General features: G+C 35.6%; 2 protein-coding genes across 4 annotated transcripts; both read right to left on the bottom strand.

Moving 5' to 3' along the window:
* Positions 1-247: 247 nt before the first annotated feature.
* kctd2 (potassium channel tetramerization domain containing 2) lies at positions 248-11,805 on the bottom strand. Its single transcript, XM_007259333.4, has 6 exons — positions 11,020-11,805; positions 7,155-7,263; positions 6,147-6,238; positions 5,599-5,694; positions 5,096-5,221; positions 248-4,670 (listed from the first exon to the last, which is right to left on the bottom strand). Exons 1-6 carry the CDS (start codon positions 11,356-11,358, stop codon positions 4,641-4,643), a joined length of 792 nt encoding a protein of 263 aa, XP_007259395.2. The 5' UTR covers positions 11,359-11,805; the 3' UTR covers positions 248-4,640.
* Positions 11,806-12,755: 950 nt separating this feature from the next.
* On the bottom strand, positions 12,756-19,049 carry hexdc (hexosaminidase (glycosyl hydrolase family 20, catalytic domain) containing). Of its 3 annotated transcripts, none has more exons than XM_007259325.4 (13): positions 18,962-19,049; positions 18,534-18,675; positions 18,334-18,449; positions 17,872-17,959; positions 17,609-17,773; positions 16,629-16,812; positions 15,681-15,752; positions 14,865-15,063; positions 14,681-14,763; positions 13,801-13,879; positions 13,402-13,512; positions 13,210-13,299; positions 12,756-13,095 (listed from the first exon to the last, which is right to left on the bottom strand). In XM_007259325.4, exons 2-13 carry the CDS (start codon positions 18,618-18,620, stop codon positions 12,900-12,902), a joined length of 1,470 nt encoding a protein of 489 aa, XP_007259387.3. In that variant the 5' UTR covers positions 18,621-18,675; positions 18,962-19,049; the 3' UTR covers positions 12,756-12,899. The 3 variants fall into 3 exon arrangements, with proteins under 3 accessions (XP_007259387.3, XP_007259388.3, XP_022524754.2); XM_007259326.4 differs by having other exon boundaries at positions 18,920-19,001; XM_022669033.2 differs by lacking the exon at positions 18,962-19,049 and adding an exon at positions 18,835-18,918.
* Between the last annotated feature and the right edge of the window lie 960 nt (positions 19,050-20,009).

Raw genomic sequence — 20,009 nt, 5'->3', positions numbered from 1 at the left:
TTTTTTCCAACATTCCTAAATGTATTTTGTTTTTTGAGATTAGTCTTCATAGGTGAACTGAAGAGTGAATGGAATGTTTTGAAATATTTTCAATGTTTACACACTAAACCTCTTCTTGGCAAACCTGATGTTCCTTACAATGGGGGCCATTTAAAATGTTAATATTTAATGCAAATTAATATTCTCTCAAAAAAAAATTATGAGGTTTGCACTACCTTTCTTTTACAAATATACACAATAGATAGGCTTTCTGCTTCTGTAAAACATTTTTATTCAGATACAGTGTACATACATGCTCAGTTCTCTGGTAAACAATTGCAACAAAGTTCTGTGATAAAATGAGAACTACAACATTTTGAACACAAATACATTTTATGATAAAAATCAGACATTTTTTTTCCTCATTGCAACTGTACATTGAAAGAAACTGCATCAGAAGACAAACTTCAAAAGAATGAAAGGAAAAAAAGAAACAAAAAATTAAAGGACAGTCTGACCGAGACTATTCATTTCCGAAACACTTAGCTTCCACAATCTCCATTTAGACAAAGGTCACACTTGACATCAATACAGTTGATAACTTAATACACTCAAAACATCTGGTGTAAGTAGCAGGTTTTAATACATGTTTAAATGTCTTTCTTTGTATGTGTGCGTACATGCACACCTGTACGTGTATGTGTGTGTGTATGTGTGTGTACTGTATATCAAAGCATGCAGGTGTTGCAGACTAACTATTATGGCAGTCTTGAAAACTAACCCCCGTCTTATGATTATAATCCTCCTTTTCTTTTAGTGTGAATAAACAGGCCTGCACTCCTGTCCAGTTAGGTCAGATTCTAAATGTCCACTCAGTGCTAAACCTTTTATCAAAAATTCATGTGGTTATGAGTACTTAGTGTTTATCTGGACAAGATGAAATGCAACAAACCAAAGATACACGTTTCCGACCAACTGGTTCATCTGCACATATTATCCTCCACCAGCCCCTGCAGTCACTGCCCATGCATTACTCCACCCCTACACTAGCACAAGAAGTCCCAGTATATAACATATACTTTAGCACACTGCATGCGTTCAGTTCAAGTCCACGTACCAGAGACAGAGCCCCCTCCCCCCTCGAGTTCAGATCTGATAGAACAGTATAACGTTTCACAATATATTTTTTTTCACACATACATCTTTTTTGCCTCAACGTCTTTTTTTTTTTTTTAGTTTGTTTGACCACAAACAATTAAGTGAGATGACTACAAAGAGGAAATGGAAAGTAGAAAAAACTATATTATTTTAGCAGGCCTAAGTGCTTCAATATCTCTTAAACTTATTACAAAGTAACAATTACTGTAACAACACTTTTTTTTTTATTTTTTTTTTTACACGGCCCAAAGTTAACTGCACAAACCGCAGCGACTTCACATTTGAACATGACCTTGCTGTGTGTGTACATAACTCTGTGGAGGTCGGACATGAAATGTAAGACATGGACATACTTAAAGTGCAAGTGGGTACAATATTAAGGGAATAAACAAAATATTAAAGGGAAAAATACAACAAATGTTACAGTGGCACAAGGACAATTTGAAAAGCATATGAAATAATAGAGCAACCAAAGAATATTGTAAAGTAAGGTATTTGTCTCAGCTATGACCTAGATTTACTTTATGAACAAACACTAATATTGAGTCAGCTTCTTGCCCAATATTAAAACTTAATAAGGATTGCCAGTGCTGGAACATCAATGACATTGCAATTTATTTCAAGATTAGGCTTAATCTATGTCCAGTAATCAGGCTTTAGCAAAATATTTCAGCAGAAAAACGCAGCAGACATTCACAGCCATTTTAAGGATGTAACTGGCGTATCCACCCTGCATGTTTCTATATTTCCATTTCCATTCACATTTTAAGTTACTATCTCTGTATATATCTTTATGTTACTTAACATCTTGCTTTAGTCTTATATTCTATCTTAAATTATATATCTTATTGTGCTGTGTAATCAAAAGCAAAGTCTTGAAAGCATGTTACAGCAAGTTGCTCTGGGTATAAACAACAACACATGATAATTGGGCAAAAAGGCCAAAAAACAAAGACTCTGCAGCAGAGCATGTTTTAATATGTTAGCTTTTCTAATTATAAATATTTTTTGTAAAGAAATCAAAAAGCAGGAGTTTCGCACCACAACTGCAAGAGGCAGGATCTCGTTGGGTGGTTCCATGTTTGTGAGATCAATAGGGTACTAAGGAGCAATCTTTAGAGAACAGTCCTGCAACCTAGGCTTCAGAACTCTTTCCACCTTACAGAATAAACCAAAAATTGCTGGAATTTATGTCCATACAATAAGAGGCAAGTGAACTTAGCTTAAGAGCTTAAAAATACCAAATCAACAGTAAGAAACTGCTTTGTGAAATCAATATTTAAAGGCAAACAAATGTGAAGCAAATCTTAGGGACCCTTTTCCCTGTTTCTTATCATCCTAAAGAGTCAATGTCCATGAAAAAGGGAGGCAAGGAGAAAAAAATGGGACACATTTCCAACATAAAACACTAGAACACAAGTTCACAACAATAAAAAAAGCAGAGAAAACCAACAAACAAAAACGTTTACATTAACATAATGTACATGATGAGGATATGTGACAGACAGACAATCAACTGTCAGTCAGCAGTTGCTTTTCAATGGACATGAACAACATATTAACCTACACCAAAGTCATGCCATTATCCATACTATGATACTGAACAAGAAATGTATGATAAAATACTGTCAACACATGCTGAAGTACACTGTGTGTTAGCAGATTAGCAGGTTCTAAGCTTCTAGGCTTTTCACAACTTTACAAATGGGAGATTCATTTATAACCTACTCTTGACTGGCTAACTATCAAATATCGAGGGCAATTAATTCAGTGTAAAAGGGGACCAAGCACTAGCCCTGATGTCAAAACATCAATGAATTTAGCACAGTTCACCTGAAGTAATACAATATATTATATTTTGACATAAGGGCAAGCTTTTTAATCCATGTACAATAGAGCCCTTAACATTCAATGCTATTCCACTATAACTTATAATAATATACCTATGAGATAGAAACAGTTAAATAGCCAAAATATGATGGAGTTCTAAGGAGTGATATCATGTTAGAGAACCACACTTTACGGTTCATGCCCTGCCTTAAAAGCCTCATTTGGGCAGGTCCTCTATCAACAGTCTCATGGGGCTCTTATGCAATATGATATGCTAAATAACTTATGTACTTATATAAAGTGAAACACAAATATTCTTCATAGAAAAAGTGTGAAATAAGACCATGGAAGTCTCCCACTTTCCAGTCATATATATAAACAGCTGAAGGGAGAACACAACACAAAAACTCACATATCAGTGACTAGGCACTGGACAAATATACCAGGAGCATGGGACAAATCTTAACCTTTCGCAGTCAAATAGAGTACTTTATCTAGCTGAACGAAAACGACTGCTGTGGTACAGACATTAACAATTACAAGACTTGCATTCAGCCTGTTTGTAATACACATGTTTGTAATATTAATAATCCTTACATGCCCCAAAAATTGCACATTTCTATTGTGTAGTGTTTGACTGAATGTGTGAATGCCATTATGACAAGAGCCAAAAGAAAAAAAAACAGAAAACAAAAGAATTCCACATGATGACGTGCATCATCCTGACTGAATGAGATATGGGAGACGTCTTTCGATCCATAGCGGTAAACGTGGGTGGGATGCCCAACCGGGAAACTGTCTGTGTCCTCCCTTCCCCTCTAGTTATTCCTGGGCCAGCTCCAGGAGGACAGTCGGTCTTAAAGAGACAGATACACCACAAACTGGAGACAAAATGCTGCATGTTCTTTTTAGAGTCTTCTTCTATGCCCCAGCTATCTTGCTCCAGTGAATACTGTGCGTTAGGCCAGGCCAGGCGTGGTAGACGAGTGTTGCTGCTGATGTTCATTCACTCGCTTGCTTGCTCACTTGCTTGCTCACTCACTCAATGTACACAGTGAGTAAATGTGCTTGTTATGAAAAGTGAAGTAAGGGGTGGGGGACAAAATATAGTTTTGTCTAGTTTCGCGCCCCTGGAAGTCCTGAGGAGATTTCAGTGATGTAGGCGCAGCCTAGCTGAGCAGGGCACAGGCGTTCCTTGAAATTAGCATGCCAGCAATAATGTAGATTACGATGATTATGACCAGGAAATGAAATAGATTAGGACCAAGTTCCGAGGCAACGTAGATGATTAAGGTTATAGTGACAGATAAACCTCGTAAACCTTACTTCGACACCTCCCTAGCCATCACTGTCAATGTCACTGGCAGTCTTGCATCACAACAGATCATCTGAATTATAACCTGTTTAGCATTTCTGATTAGTTGATAACAGCAGTGTTGGCTTGTGATGGTGCTGGATGGACTATGTTGCAGCACTGCAGGGAGGAGGGGGGGTGAGGACACCCCCCCACTGCGGAAAGGCACAAGGGAGGAGGGTGAAAGAAAGGAAGGCATGTGAGGGCATGTGAGCTGATGGACCTGGAGAGTGCTGTATGGTGGAGGAAGAGGAGGAGTGGAAAGGAATGGAAGGGAGGGGAGTGTGAGATGTGTGTCAGCACAGCTAAGAAGGTCTCCTCACATCCGGGAACCTCTCTCCTGAAGGATCTGCAACACAGAAGAAAACCAAACGATTGAAATCTTGCCAGACAGGAACACATCGAGCGTAATGGAGTATTCTAATGGATTACGGAGGATATTACCCGAGGATAAAAATGTGCAGCTATTTTTGGTTCCAAAAGAGAAAAGTGTAATGGAAAAAAATAGAAACTACTACTCCAAGGACTTTTTACTTTGCATCCAGACAGGCCTGAATGTTAGCCAGGTGTTGCACTAAAATGATCACAGATAAGAACCCAAAAAAACCTGTGCTACAATCTGGTGATCATAGTCCAGGGACAACACCGATATTAAAAAGGCCTTTAAAATGCAGATTCATCTTAACGCAAACAACATCTGCCATGATGATCAGTGCAAACTGTAAAAGCTTTGAATTGCTAAACACTACACAGTTCATATTCGAGTCTGCTCACCTTAGCCTTCTCAGTTGGTTCAATAACAATCCCATTAGTGGAGTTGTTGAGTTCCCTGGAAACCACGCACAGAAACTCAGCCTGGTCCTCGTTGCCGTAATTGTAGGAGGATCCAATGCTAATGAGCTGGAAAAGGACGTCAGTTGAATCAGATTCATGTCATCACTACTCACTAACATTACGCTAAACAAAGGAAGGTGGTCAACAGACACAGACAAAAGCTGCACTGACGTCATAAATTCTTCTCATATACCATCAGGTGGAACATGCACAGGCATGCAATAAAAGTAGGGTATCTTAAAAGCAGAGCATACAGACAGAAACATTGTGGATCAGACTGAACAAACTGATAATCTATTTAGGTAAATACCTAATTGTTCTAATCAAGCACAATCCATCCAGGTATTTTCACTAACCCAAGTTCTAAGAAAATGAGGCAAAAAGCTTCACTGACAAAGAAAGCAAAGTAATACTGCATGGAATAATGAAGACCACGGACTCACCTGCTCAAACTTCCATCCATCAGACATTGTGGAGACCATCTGAGTGAGCTCCTCTTCCTGGCACTGGAGCACACGATACACGTGCTTCACAGGGCCCTACAAAAACAAAAAAAACAATGTCGTCACTTTCTCTATTCTCCTGTCTTTCAGATCAAATGATGTGATACACCAGAGGTACGATACATGCCAAGCTGAAGATATGAAGAACAAATATGCTGATGTGAAAGCTTAAGACTCTTAAAGTAAACTGCTGCTTGCTGTTGCATTATTTTAATATAATTAAATGTACCATTAGCAAGCAATATATATTTTTACCAAAATCTAGGAAAGAAAACTACAGTTATTGGGGAACAAAGAGTGAATGTTAAAATAATTTTGCTCTGAAAATGAAGGAGCGTACATTTTGTTTTACTGATTTGAATGTTAGGTTTTAGAGAATGCAATCTGTATTACTAACTGACATTCCAATTATGCGACTCAATCGATTTGGAAGATCCTCAGCCAAAAACCAAGCCCACAAAGTGCTTTATTTCCTGCTTTATTCCCACCTGGGACGTCCTGTTCTCATTGTCTCGTATCCTCTCCTTCACCAGCCTCACCAGAGATGCAATGTTGTAAAATTCGGCTTCCTCCAGAACTCCTGAAAAAGCCAGACAAAACACAACTGTAACACATTTACAAAGCATGTTACAACAGGTTCTATCCTGGCATTTTCCTTTTTAATCACAGGTGCAGTTTTTGCCCAAGGGTAAAAAAAACAGTGCTATCAACGATAACGCAGGCAAAAATTTAACACTTTTGTTTTATGTAAATTAATAATTTTACCAACTTTACAGAGCCTGGTGACATATTAGCTGTTTTATTTAGCTATGTAAACACGGCATCAATATGGACAAGTTCAAAAAGGTAGCTGGATTACTTTATATGTATGCCAAAATGTGGATTAAATCTCATAGCTAACTCTTACTGTCTCTCTCCCTCTATATCAAACTGAAGACCTGAAGGTCTTCTTTACTAAAGCTCTCTGTTAAATGTTAACTCAGCACATTAAAACATTCATTCTTTCAATTATCAATAATAAAAAAAAATAATCAATATCCTAATTAACTGCTTGTGTCTTAGAAGTACAAATGCATATAATTCTGATTATTCACAGAATATTGTTGTGATTAAATCAATTATATACATTTTAACTGATAATACTAAGTGTGTTAAAACATTATATTACTACAGTTTTAAGCACAGGAAGCCAGTACACATTGTAGTAGTAGATCCATATGTCACGTAGGCTAATACTGAATTAATTTGCTGTGGATTAGATTCTGCATTGCTGAGTTTTAGAGAGACAGAGCTGGTGTAAAAACTGAACACCACGCCTTGGACACATACTGTTCCAAAGAGACGGACGTACCATTCCTGTAGCTGTTACCTACAGTATGCTGTGAGGACACTGTGTCCCAGTAATAATGTGGTTACAGACAAGGGTTCTTCTAAAAGCAACTGCACAATCACTGTTATTACGATGGATCAAAGCCAGAACACCCAGAGCATCTCACCCTCTTCTGCAAGGTTCTTGTTGATGATCAGCTTCCCATGCCTCAGATAATTCAAGATGGGTCCAAAGTATGTGGGGTCCCTGTCAATCAAATATGCTCCTGTATCATCCTGTGCAGAAAAACGGTAATAGGTTGTGATTGAATGCAAAGAAGACCATAAAACAAATCACAATCACACATTAAAAAAAATTTACCCCTCCCAACACTCAACTAAAGGTCTGTCAACTCATTATTTAAATTGAACTAGAACATTTACAGTTATAGACAACACCATAACTTTCAATACAGCTACACACAAAACAGTGACCAGAATACAGAGACTCGGTCCAAACAGACTTTAGGTTCTGGAATGTTTAAGATGTTCTAAGGCAAATATTTAAATCATTAATAACAAACAGAAGTTTCCAAACTCCCAAAACCAGAACTAACATCTAGTAGACAGAAGACAGTCTTGCTTCATTTCAGATTTAAATAGCAAATAAATATATATGTCCATCCTTACACTGCAAGAACCTTTTTGAACTATGAAACTAAAAAGATGCAAAACTGAGAGAAGAAGAAAAACCTGACCTTACTAACATGTTTAGGATTATTCAGATGGTGGGTAGGGCTGCACAATATAAAAAAAGAGAATGCAGTAGTTTTTCATTCTGAAATATATATCGCAATAATAATAAAAAACAGGAATATTTACAAGAATCTACTAAAAGAAATGGATCCAACATGTCACAATATTAAAAATGCACTCTGTGTATCAAACTGGAGTAAATCATGTTATTGGGCTGATATAATATCTACCGGGAACACATGTCATAGTAAATGAAAGCAGTGTGAACATTCCTTTTGTATTAAACTGCATACAAAGAATTCAATAAAGAATTTAATAAAAAGAAGCTTACATGGCACTGTACATCCTGCAATGTGACTACTGCACAAGCTCACATTGTGATAGCAATACTGAAACAATATATAATGCTTCTAATGCATCCAATACTGAACTTGGCAAGTGTGAAAAAACATCCCTTTATATCTAAAATAAATAATAATAACAATATGAAACTTGAACACACAACTGGAAAATATAATCCTATATCTAGTTATTGAGGCTTTTATATAATTTTCTGTTACATGTGACAATACATTTAAATATATTTAAATATATTGTCACAGTCATACTAAAATCAAGATCCAAAAAACTGCAACTTTACAGAAAAGGGAAATCCTTCTATGCTTTCAATAGAAGACAGTGTTCAAATATTTTAACATATAAGTCATGCTGAATTATTTATATAAATAGCAATTTCTGATACATTATAAACATCAACTGCCAAACATAAATTGCATCATAAAGCAAACAAAAAAACAGGTGTGCTTTCCTGTGTCTTTGATCAAGCACATACAAGAATCTGCCTTTTAGACTCTCACCTTCTGCTGAAATTTATACCCTGGGTGTGAGGAAGGGAAATCTTTAGTGAATCTGAGCACATTTGTTAGTGTAAATATATAAAAATGACCAAATATGTGAAACTGTAAGATCTCATATTTCTCTCATACAACTTTTTTGACCCTTTTTGGATTAGGGCTCCAAAAATACACAATTTCAGCATCGCAATCACAATGTGCGGATGGACAATATTCACATAACAGGGCACGCAAAGACAGGGGCAATGTCATTTTACATAAAAAAAACATGTTTGGGGCTGTGCATTGACCAGAACTTCACAATACAATACATATCCCAATACAGAGCATACAATTAAATATATCACAGTAAATTGTGAGTGTATAAGAAAGATTATATAATTTTTTTATACAAAAACATCACCATATTTATAAAATCAGAGTAAAATAGGAGTTTACTTTTTATTCAATTGGTAATGTGGGACCTGATAAAGTATAAAACTGATATTTAGTAGGCGGGGTTTAAACACAACACTAAATAATAAACATAAACATAACATAATATACTGACAAACACACTATACTAACACTGTGGTGTCAGTTTTTATTTTCGAAACATGGATACATTTTTAAGTGATAGTCAGATCTAAGCAACTTTGTGAGGTTCCCAGGTTTAGTCCACAGCTTTAACCCACATTATGCAGAGGAATGTGAGTCTACCACATAATATTAAAGAAATTAACTAACTAAACTGTACTGTATGCAGGTCTGGGTGTCAGAGTAGGGTAAAATAAAGTGCAGAGAATGGGGGCTGCAGCACTGACTGTGGGAACTAGACTGTAAATACTGTGCAATAATTTTTGCACAGCTTTCTATAATTCTGAAAACTCTTAAACTATAACATCATTTTGGCTGTAATTAATGATTATTTTGATAGGCAATTAATCTGTTTATTGTTTTTTTGATTCACCAATTATTAATAATATAAAAGTAAAATATATTACATTTTATTAAAAATAAAATTTATTTAATCCAAAAGAGCCCATGGCAATGCAGGTGCTTTAAAAGCTGTGTAAAGTTCCTTATAGCACTCGGTCCTATACATTAACATAATGAAGGTCCTCAGTAAAACACCCTGAGAGCATCACAGCACAGTGTGTGAATGTGTAAATTTTAATTAGACTCTTCTACAGCTTCTACAGGTCTCTTACAACTATTTTATTTATTTTAATTAAATGTTTTTTCATACATGTTTTGCTGATTTCTACAACTAAATGCTAAAATACAACTTGCATTGTTGTGTCATTCACGTTACATCAGGATTTTAACCGTATAATATTTACAGACACGTGCCTACAATAAGAAAAAAAACATGAATGAGCTTTTCGATTAATTGATCTGATTCTAATTAAAATTTTGAATAGTAGTCAGAAATGGGTCTGGACTCTTATGGGTTAATACTATATATTTAATAGGTTTGACCAAATATTGTTTAGATATAAAAGAATTTAGATGACTAATGTTATAATTGAATTAAAAAACATATAACCTACCATTACTAAAAATTAGAGTTTACATGAAGAATCAACCTGATCAACATGATAGTATTAGGTATTAGTATTTCTGCCATGTCCTCCATCTCTAAAAACGATAGCTAAACATAAGATTTAAAAGGCATTTAAATGTCTAGATGTTGTTTAAACGTGAAAAGTACTGATATTTAGTGATTAAGCATGTAATCGGTGGTGTTTGGGCACTTTGAAATTTGACGATGAAATTTGTAGTCTACAAATTTAAATAATTGACATTGTTGATTATATTGATTAATCATTGTAGCCCTAGATAGTATGGACAAAAATAAAACGCTGACATTCCGTGATATTGCAATATTCTTGAAATATTTTTTTTGTTTTGTTATTGTCTGTTTTTTCTTAATGTTATTGTTCAATGTTCATATGCATGTACTTATGTTTAAGTTACTGTTTACAAAATAGACTGAATGTACTAAATGAAACTTATTTATATTTACTTAGTTGCAGCAATATAGTTTTGACATTAATTTAAAACAAATGCAGAGTTTTGTCATGTCACCAACAATATTGTTATAGAAAAATACTTTGAAATATTGTGCCTTTATTTTAGAGCCATATCGCCCACCCCTAATTGAGGGTATTTAAGAATACAATAACCGTGCTTTGGATGTTTTTCTCTTACACTTTTACGCAATGTTGGAAAAGAGTCAGAAAATACTTTGCTTTAAAAAAAACTTTACATTTGTTGTTAAAAATGTTTGGATTAATTTTCTTTTTTACTGAATTTAAGGTGGAACGCGTGACAACCCCGTAGACCCTACTAATCGATTACTAAAATAGTAACAACTATTTTAATAATCGTTTAGATTAATCAACTTATTTGATTAGTTGTTGCGGCCCTAAATTCCCCCGCTGAATGCAGGTAAACCCACCTTATCTGAGTCTAGGTCTGGATCTTCTTGACATAACCGGTACAGAAAGGATTTGGGTTCCCGACACAGGGTCTGTTTGGTGGTGACAAAGTAGGTTCCCCCGACGTTCAGCCGGACCCACCGGGAGCCCGGCTTCTCCGCCGGTTCTGACGGGGAACTCGGGCTGCTCTTCATAGGGAAGCCGAACACGGCTCTGGAGCCGGACACTCCGGGACTGGACAAGCCGTTGCGGGGCGGGAGCACCAGGGTGGGCGAGGGCAGCCTGACGCTAACCGAGCCGCGGTGCTCGCTCTGCTCCATGATCCCGGCGGCGCTCGCCTCGATGTGTAGCTCAGCCATATTCACCGGGCTCCAAACAGCAGCAGTCCGCCCCAATCCGCAGGACCCTGATCCTAAACCCCTGCAGCCCGAGAGAGAGAGCGCTCCCCTCCGCTGGATATAATTATATAAACAGCAGCAACAGCCGGTGAGCTAACGTTACCCAGCGAGCTACCCACCCAGCTAACCCCGCAAACACAGCCTCCCTTCTGCAGAGCGGACCGTCCGCACAGCGCTGCCGCCGCCGCCACCCACAACCCGGCGGATCCGCGCTAAGCGCTCTGACAACCGGGGCGAAGACCGTGCAGGAGGGGAGAACCGCTGACCCCAGAAGACATACTTTACTCCCGGAGAAAACACGACATTTATCCGCCTTGTTTATTCAAACGACTCATGGAAGCTACAAATATTATGGGAACTACAGCAGAGCACTGCCGGGTCGATAGCGAGCAGCCCCACCACTTTACATAATAAGAGCACGGAGCTCTTAGCTGTCTAGATATTTATTTAAAGTGAGGTAAATGTATGGATAACTACAAATAAACTCTCTTTCTACGTTTAATTAGATTTAGAATTATTATTAATCGTATAAAGGGTAAATATATTTGTTAATATTAAATAATTACCTGCTGAAATAAACTCTCTCTACGTTTAATAAGCGTTAAAATGGTCACGCTTGTTTGAAAGAAACACCTTAATTTGTTAAATCAATTAATTTGATGATTAGTTTATATATATATATATATATATATATATATATATATATATATATATATATATATCGATTATTAATCATATAAAAGGGAAATATATGTATATGTATGTATATGTATATTCATATTATTGAATTACTATATATATTTAATAGATTTTTCCAAATATTGTTCATGTATGAAATAAGTTAGATAACTAATGATGTAACTGTATAAGGAACCATTATTAAATATTTTAGTGTTTACATGAGGAATTATCCCAACCCATTATCAGTAGATAGACCTTTGCTTCTGTCAGAAACCTGTCAAGGATTTTCATATTTTACTCTTTCTCTTAACTGAAATATAAGGATTTTAAGTTTACCGTCTCTCTGCATATAATTTGCTTTAGAATGTCCAGGCCTGTTGTTTAAAACACTTCTAGTGGATCAACGGCTACTAATAATAATAGTACATTATTAATAATAGTATTATTATGAGTAGCAATAATACTTTTCTGCTTTTCTGTCAAAAACAACGTCTATCGGAGATTCCCTCTAGCAACTTCTATAGATTATTCCATTTTGAAAATTGCATTTAAACAGTAATTTGATTCATCTCCCAGCCATAATACAACTACAACTAGTTGTAGCAACAACCTTAGCAACAACTCTCACAACAAGCATCTTTCTGACACCACAGCCATTTAAAGGATAATCTAAAATGTGAGGATTTAGGCCTTTTAATATACAAATTTATTAACATATTCTACAAAAAAACATTGAGCAGAAAAACAAGCATTTCATTGTGTTTTTCTTTACATTTAGCTCTACATTCAAGCTTTAATTCAGGAAAAACTCAATGTCCACTCTACAGAGCTGCAGTGTCACTAACAGACAGTCCCATGTCCTCCAGGGCAGTGTGAATGTCCATCAGTAAATCCTGTAGTGGCTTCAACACTGGAGTGACATGCTGTGAAATCCATTCTTCCACTGTTGAGTCTGGGTAAAGCAGGATCATTTGTTGCCTCACTTCCTTCACCTTGATTTCTACAGCTTCCAGGAACCTGAAGGAAGTCAAAATGTCCATTGTAGTGTAAAGTTATTAATTTACCAACATTATTTTATCATTATCAATATTATATATAAAGTGCACATTACAAAAATATAAAGAAGCATACATTTTCGCCTGGTTCTGAATTTGTTCTGCAAAAAGTGGGTTGATGATCTTTCTCTGTCTGTGGTAGGGGGAAAACCAGCCTCTTACATACCTGTGTACAAGAACATACAGTATATGAGCACTTTCATTAAATTACATTAAAGTTACATTTCTTAATCTTTATGTAATTATCACCAGTATATATTCAACTTACATACTACTCTCAAAGTATCTGACATCTTGAGACTCCAGCATTGCTGTTAGCTGTACAACGACTTCAGCTAGTTTCATCCCAGTGTATGAGCGGGAGTTTCCCTGAGACAGCCTGAAGCACAGAAACAACAACACTGCATTAAGAAAACATGATCGCTATTTATGGCGAAAATAAAGAACAGTCCCAATTAAAATCATTCATTCTGAGTTTGCAGTCAGTTTACAGAAATATAACACAACTAGGCATTGCTTTGTAGGCTTCTTTATTTCTTGTGTCCCAGGGGATGCTGGCCAAATATGACCAAACTGCCTTTGAGGCAAAATGACGACAAATAAAAAAATAAATTAAATTATGCATTCTTCATTTCATTCTCATTTAATATTTATTAATGTAAAATACCTTACAATGTCTCCTACGTCAGTTGTGCCGGTGCCTAGAGCCTCCATCACCTTATTTTGAGCCTCTTCAGTAAAGCTTCCTATCATAACAGACAGTCATTTCAATCAGAAGGAACTCTTTTATGATTATCTTTGGATCTATAAAACATACTACACTGAGATGCCACATGTCATGGTGCACCAACTGCACTGTCCACTGTGGGTGGTAATGCCTTCTATGATTTATTATCCTTATACATGTGACCGTATGGATCGAGGAATGTTAAGTGGCCATAATTCTATTATCGAGCACAATAATTCAAGCTGCAAGATAATTATCATAGCCTTGGCATGATCACATTAGCCAGTGTTCAATCCCACTCACATGATTACACCTCACAACTTTTATAGGTGTGAGTGTTCCCAAGCTGTCCCCTAAAGTCAAATTTAATGATCAATTTACATAGTCATACCATGACTATTGGCATGTCCGTTTAATAAAATGTTTCATTTTAGAGATAAAAAATCACTGTCAGTGGTGTTGAATGGAACCATAGAAGCTTTCTACATTTTCCAAAATTACCACTTATTTTCCCATTCGCAACATACAAGTTTATACAAGTATATACTAGTATATAGAATATAGTACATATCTGTACAGCAGGTGTACATTTCAGTATATAAGACATATAAGTTTTCTGGTTGTTTTTGTAGAATGGCTGTATTTGTGTTGTAATCTGTGGTTCCATTCGCCACCATGGTGAAGAAATTCAAGTTGCCTAATTCGTCTACAAACCTCAAAAAGACTATGTTAACATCTCAACCACATATTTATAAAGGATTTCATTTTAAATATAATGTTTACAAGGACTTTAACAACAAAAAGGAACAACAGTACAGACCATGCAGAAGAGTCTGTAGACATGAGGCAAGAGAATGCAAGCCGAGAGGCATCAGTTCACACAACACTGATAGATGGTCATATCTATGGTTAAAGAACATACAGCAAACGTTAGTCAGAACACAATCTCTCAACAAAATCTCTTTGCTTTCAGAAAATCAAAACGTAAAAAGGTATTCAAATACCTTTGCCACCCAGTGAGCGCAATTCCCTGTAATTCAATATCAGAAGAAAGGCCAGATGCCACTTTTAACCACTGCAGATGGTTGTCCACATGCCTCTGGGTGTTGGTCACACAGGTGTGTACAACGGTTGAGCCTTTAAAAGAGCTGGCAACCCATTGCTGAATCAAACCAGCAGACCTGTACTTCTCCATCAGCATAACTGTGTACAGAGATCAGAGTAAAATTGTCCAAATAAGGAGTATACAATATAGCATCATACACAATATATTGTCACAGCCATATCATGATAATAGTGATATTTTGTCTTGAAATCAGACTACAGTAGCGATATTTAGGTTGAAATCAGACTATTTTGTATTTTTTTTGCTACTTACTGTAAAGTTTTAATGGTTTGTTTTGTATACCCTTGTTTGGACTGTTTATGCTTGCAGTTTATATGTATAGACTAAACATTCTACACTTTAGTATTTTTGTAGATATTTCCTAAATTACATTAATATTATTTTATACAAAAGCAGGCCCTTTGTAAATTAACATATTTACATAATTTTGTTGCTACTGAATGTTAAAAAAAATTCATACTTACATGAAATAAAACTTTAATATTTATTTTGTTCAATTAGTATATTCTTGAAAGGAATAAAACATTTTGTTGGTGTTATTTCATATTGCCAAGAATATCATTATCGCAAATATACCCTGAAATATTATAACATTATTTTAGGGCCATTATTTTGCCCACCCCTTTAGTTAAATAACAGTTGAACTTTTTTTTATCTGAACAGCCTAATGTACTAAATACAGGAATCAACTTACTACTGTTGTTCACATCCAGAACAGGGCTGTAGTCCCAAAGCATAGGCTGCACCAGTCCAACAAGACCACTATCTAAAACAGCAAAATTGATGTTATAATAGAACAAATATGGGTGTCTAAAGACATTCACTTTCATATATTGTTCTTTTAGATTTTTCTTTGAGGTTTACTTACATTTGAACAGTTTCATGTTCAGCCATTGAATAAATTATTACACAATCATTTATTCCTCAGATATACAGGAAGTTTCTTATACTTTTCAGACATACCCAAAGACCCCAGTGTACTTTGTAGTCAAATTTAAACAGTGGTAGATTGAATGGGTGGAGAAGTAAATTTAACAACAAAACAGTGATTTTAAAGCAGGCTGTTTCTATATCAGCAACCCCAGTTACACCTAGTCACTTTATGCATATTAAGTATCAGTATCTGAATATGTTGCATTCTGTGACAATCTTATCAGTATACTATTCAGATACAAGTCACATGAAGTGGCCAGGTGTAAATTGGGTCTTAATTTTCCATATGTGGACTGTATGTAGGTAGGTTTTGAAACTTTTAACATATACATAAACACAATACAACTTCCCTTTGCAATGATAGCAGCCTTTTCCAATTCAGTTGTTGAGACATAATAAGAAAAGTAATATAGGGCAGTATAATTTGAGGTGATATATTGGGGAAAAAGTGGTTAAAGAAACCAGATGTCACCCAGTCTACGTACAGGCAAATCAACTAACACAAGTTTTATCATGAATCTATCATGAATCTACTGTTCATGTACTTGAAAACATTCAAGCAGAAACTTATTTGGAACTATTATATATTTTACATACTACTATACTAAATGTGTGTGTGACTTTATGTGATGTATCTTAATAAAACCAAAAAATATTCTAAGTTATTCTTTCCTGAATACAAATAATACAAAATAACATGAATATTCACCTTTGATGGTATCAGAAGTCATGCTCCGGAGCATGTCATCCCACATTATCACACTAAGGCTGGGGTAACTCCTCCGAATCCCTTCTACCACTGTAGTGATGTGACTGAGGAAGAGCTTGTCAATACTGTGACCTGGAATGCTTAACCACTCCTTAGACTGCTCTCCTTGACCCAGCATGTACACCTGAGAACATAAAAACAGTGTACTATATAAATCTTTACAAATCTTAAGATAATTTAATAGATATAATTCAAAACTAAGGAGCATTTCAGTTTTTAAGTTAACAATTGATATGATGATAAATGTTAAAAAATGATAGTTTAAAATTATTTTCAATATCTGCACAACTTCAGAAATGGAATGTCTCATCCATTTGGCACCCACTATGAGACCTTTGCCACATGATAATACCTTACAACATATACAGGTGTAGGATTTCTCAAGGTGACACTTCATGATCAGTTTAAATACTGTTATTCCATAACGTTTGGCATCTCAGTGTATACCTTAGTTTTAAAACCATCCTGTCTGGTATTCAGATAGTTTACCAACATTTAAAGGTAAGTAAAATGATCAGATGTTTATTCAAATAGTTTATTCAAATATTTCTCCACCACTTTCTCTGGGTTTTGCAATACTGTGCTAAGAACAGACAGAAGGGGGCGTAGCTGAAGGGAGGGATTGGCTGAATATTAGATTTGTTTCTAATGGTCTGAAATATTCACGCTTTAGTGTGACATCTAGTGACAGGAAAGATCATATATATAACCTTTAAGACTTGAGGTCTTTATACTAAGATGCTTTTGGAAAACTTGCCAGATGTGTTTAAATCAGATAAATACAAGCCATCCAATTAAATATTGAATTACTAAACAAACCCTAAAAACCATATATATATATATATATATTATATATTTATAAAAAGTCCAGTGATCACACACGTCCTAGATCATATGCCACTGTACTAACTGGGCTTTACCTCATCTGCTCCAATATGCAGCACAGTGCTTTTAGGGTGGACCTCCATAACTTGGTGCAGCATATCTAGGACAAGAGCTATTGCTTGCTTGCTGTGTGGATTCAGGGTCCCCAGGCAGTTATGGACCTCTCGCAGCTTTCCAAAGGTGCTGTGTTTCAGGACAAACTGTTTGAAAAACTTGTGTAAGTATGGATTAAGGTGTAATGAAGAGTGTAATCAAGAATACAGCAAAAATGTAGGAACCAATAATATACACCACTGACTTCAAGGTGTCCAAACGTCTGCACCAAGGGAATGATCTCCAACCCTCTGGAATAGGCAATATCTTGGAAGGAAATGATCTCTTCACGACTGTATAAAAAACACAACCAGGATATCTTAATATAGATAAATATTTGGTGGCATGGCATTATTTTAAACACCAATTTCTGGACAGGGATTATGTCTAGATGTATACTATAGTTTCCCTTCAGTGGGAAAAGATTAATTTGAAATGAGAAGAGAGATTTTTTTTTCTTGGTACAATATTGCACATTTTGCGATTATTCTGCAACTATGTGACATGTACTTTGCAAAATCATATATCATAATATTGTGCAGGCCTATGCTGTTCAATCCAAGACTTAATTCAAGGCTTAATCTCTGTCCGAGAAGTGTTCCCAAAATTCTTAATATGGATGTTAGTAAGTCTGTGAAATTATTTATGTATTGACTATATACTGTACCTGTAGGGTGGATGAACTTTGGACTGCAGAACCTTCAGCTCTTTCTCATAAGGAAACATATCCTCATATTCAACAAGTATGCCATTTGCACCAAGATCAGCAAAAAGATGGATTAGCTGAAGAAAGATGGTCTTATTAAACCAATGATGCATTGTTGGGACAAAACAGTAAAAACAGCATTATTATAAAAGTGATCCTACCTCATACAGGTAGTTAATTCTGGGAGGGGCTCCCTTTAAATCCAAATGGACCAGTCTTTTGCCTCTTGCTAGTGTGCGTTGGTCCATAGCAGATCCTGGAGTGTAGTCTGAAGCACAGAGACTTAAATGTTTCTTTTAGTACCTGGAAATAACAAGATTCTTTAAATCAGTGTTTATACAATGTACTACCATTATCTATAGCTCTGTACACAATCTCAACGACTCGTTTTATCACTTATTTACTGTCATGCACCTCAGTCCTAGCAGCTAGCTAATGTGATGCCTGCATATAAAAGCCCACCCCTCTCTTTCCCGACCACCGCCGGATTAAAAACCTCGCTAAGCTTTTCTCACAGAAACAGCTGAGTAAATGCTTGGATACATACGGTACTTCCTGTAGCATTAATGCTGCATCTACGCATGCTAACCTGTGTGACAGCTGACGTCCAAAGCGAAACTCTGGCAGGGCTGGGGTTGCGCTCCAATACGCAGCCAGCAAGTGGCGTCGTTGACTAGAACACTTCACATAGTGAGTACAACCGCACTGCCTTATTAGAACACACGTGTGAGAAAGACCCTATCTAATAATGTTTTAATGTAATATTTTGATATAGATGCTCAGCTAAAACGTTAACTCGATTTCATAAATGATAAATAATTCCAACAGTTTAATAAAAAAAAATCTCTCAGTTTAAATAAGTTGTCATTTTAAGTTAAGGAGAGAATGATTTATTAAATTTAGGGGACAATATAATTGTCTCTAAATTGTAATTTATTTTTTACATTCCCTCATTATTCCCTTATTATTATAATTATTGTTATTAGCATTTAAAGGTACGCAGTGCAAGAATAGAATACATATTTAATATAAATAACGTGTAATACAAACAATTTTAACAAAACATTAGCATTCATTTAAAGGTTTTGAATGGTGCTTTTAGGTGAAAGGTGCTTCCTTCAAATACTACCAGTTAATATAATTTTTGTCATTGGAATACATATTTAATGTAAGTGTAATACAAACAATACAAATACAAATACAAATGTGTGTTTTCTGTAGGTTACGTCAGCAAAATATATTACTGAACATTTATCTAAAATAATAAATGTTAATATACCACTTTTTGGAAGAATAATGATTTTAGGTGACGTCTCTGTATGTAAATGTCACAAAGTAGTAGCTAAAATGATTTTATATTCTGCATTAATAGGCACGAACACCATTTTACTTTTGGGGAAACTATTTAATAGAAAACATTTTAATGGAATGAGTGTTCTATACTTTTAACTCAAAATATAAATTTTACAATAAAATTCCTATACTTCTCTATTGATTGCTATATATGTATTTTATAGAATATTATAGTGCTTATAACACTGGTGCTTATTTTCTCTTTGGTGTGCTAACAACTAATGTTTTTTGTTTGTTTGATTGAGATTGATTAATGTTCTATTTTCATGTAAATTGCAATTACT

This window comes from Astyanax mexicanus, chromosome 15, assembly GCF_023375975.1.
Source record: "Astyanax mexicanus isolate ESR-SI-001 chromosome 15, AstMex3_surface, whole genome shotgun sequence".
Taxonomy (NCBI): Eukaryota; Metazoa; Chordata; class Actinopteri; order Characiformes; family Acestrorhamphidae; genus Astyanax; species Astyanax mexicanus.
Note: the sequence above shows the minus strand (reverse complement) of the source record. Positions and strands in the feature narration are given on the sequence as shown.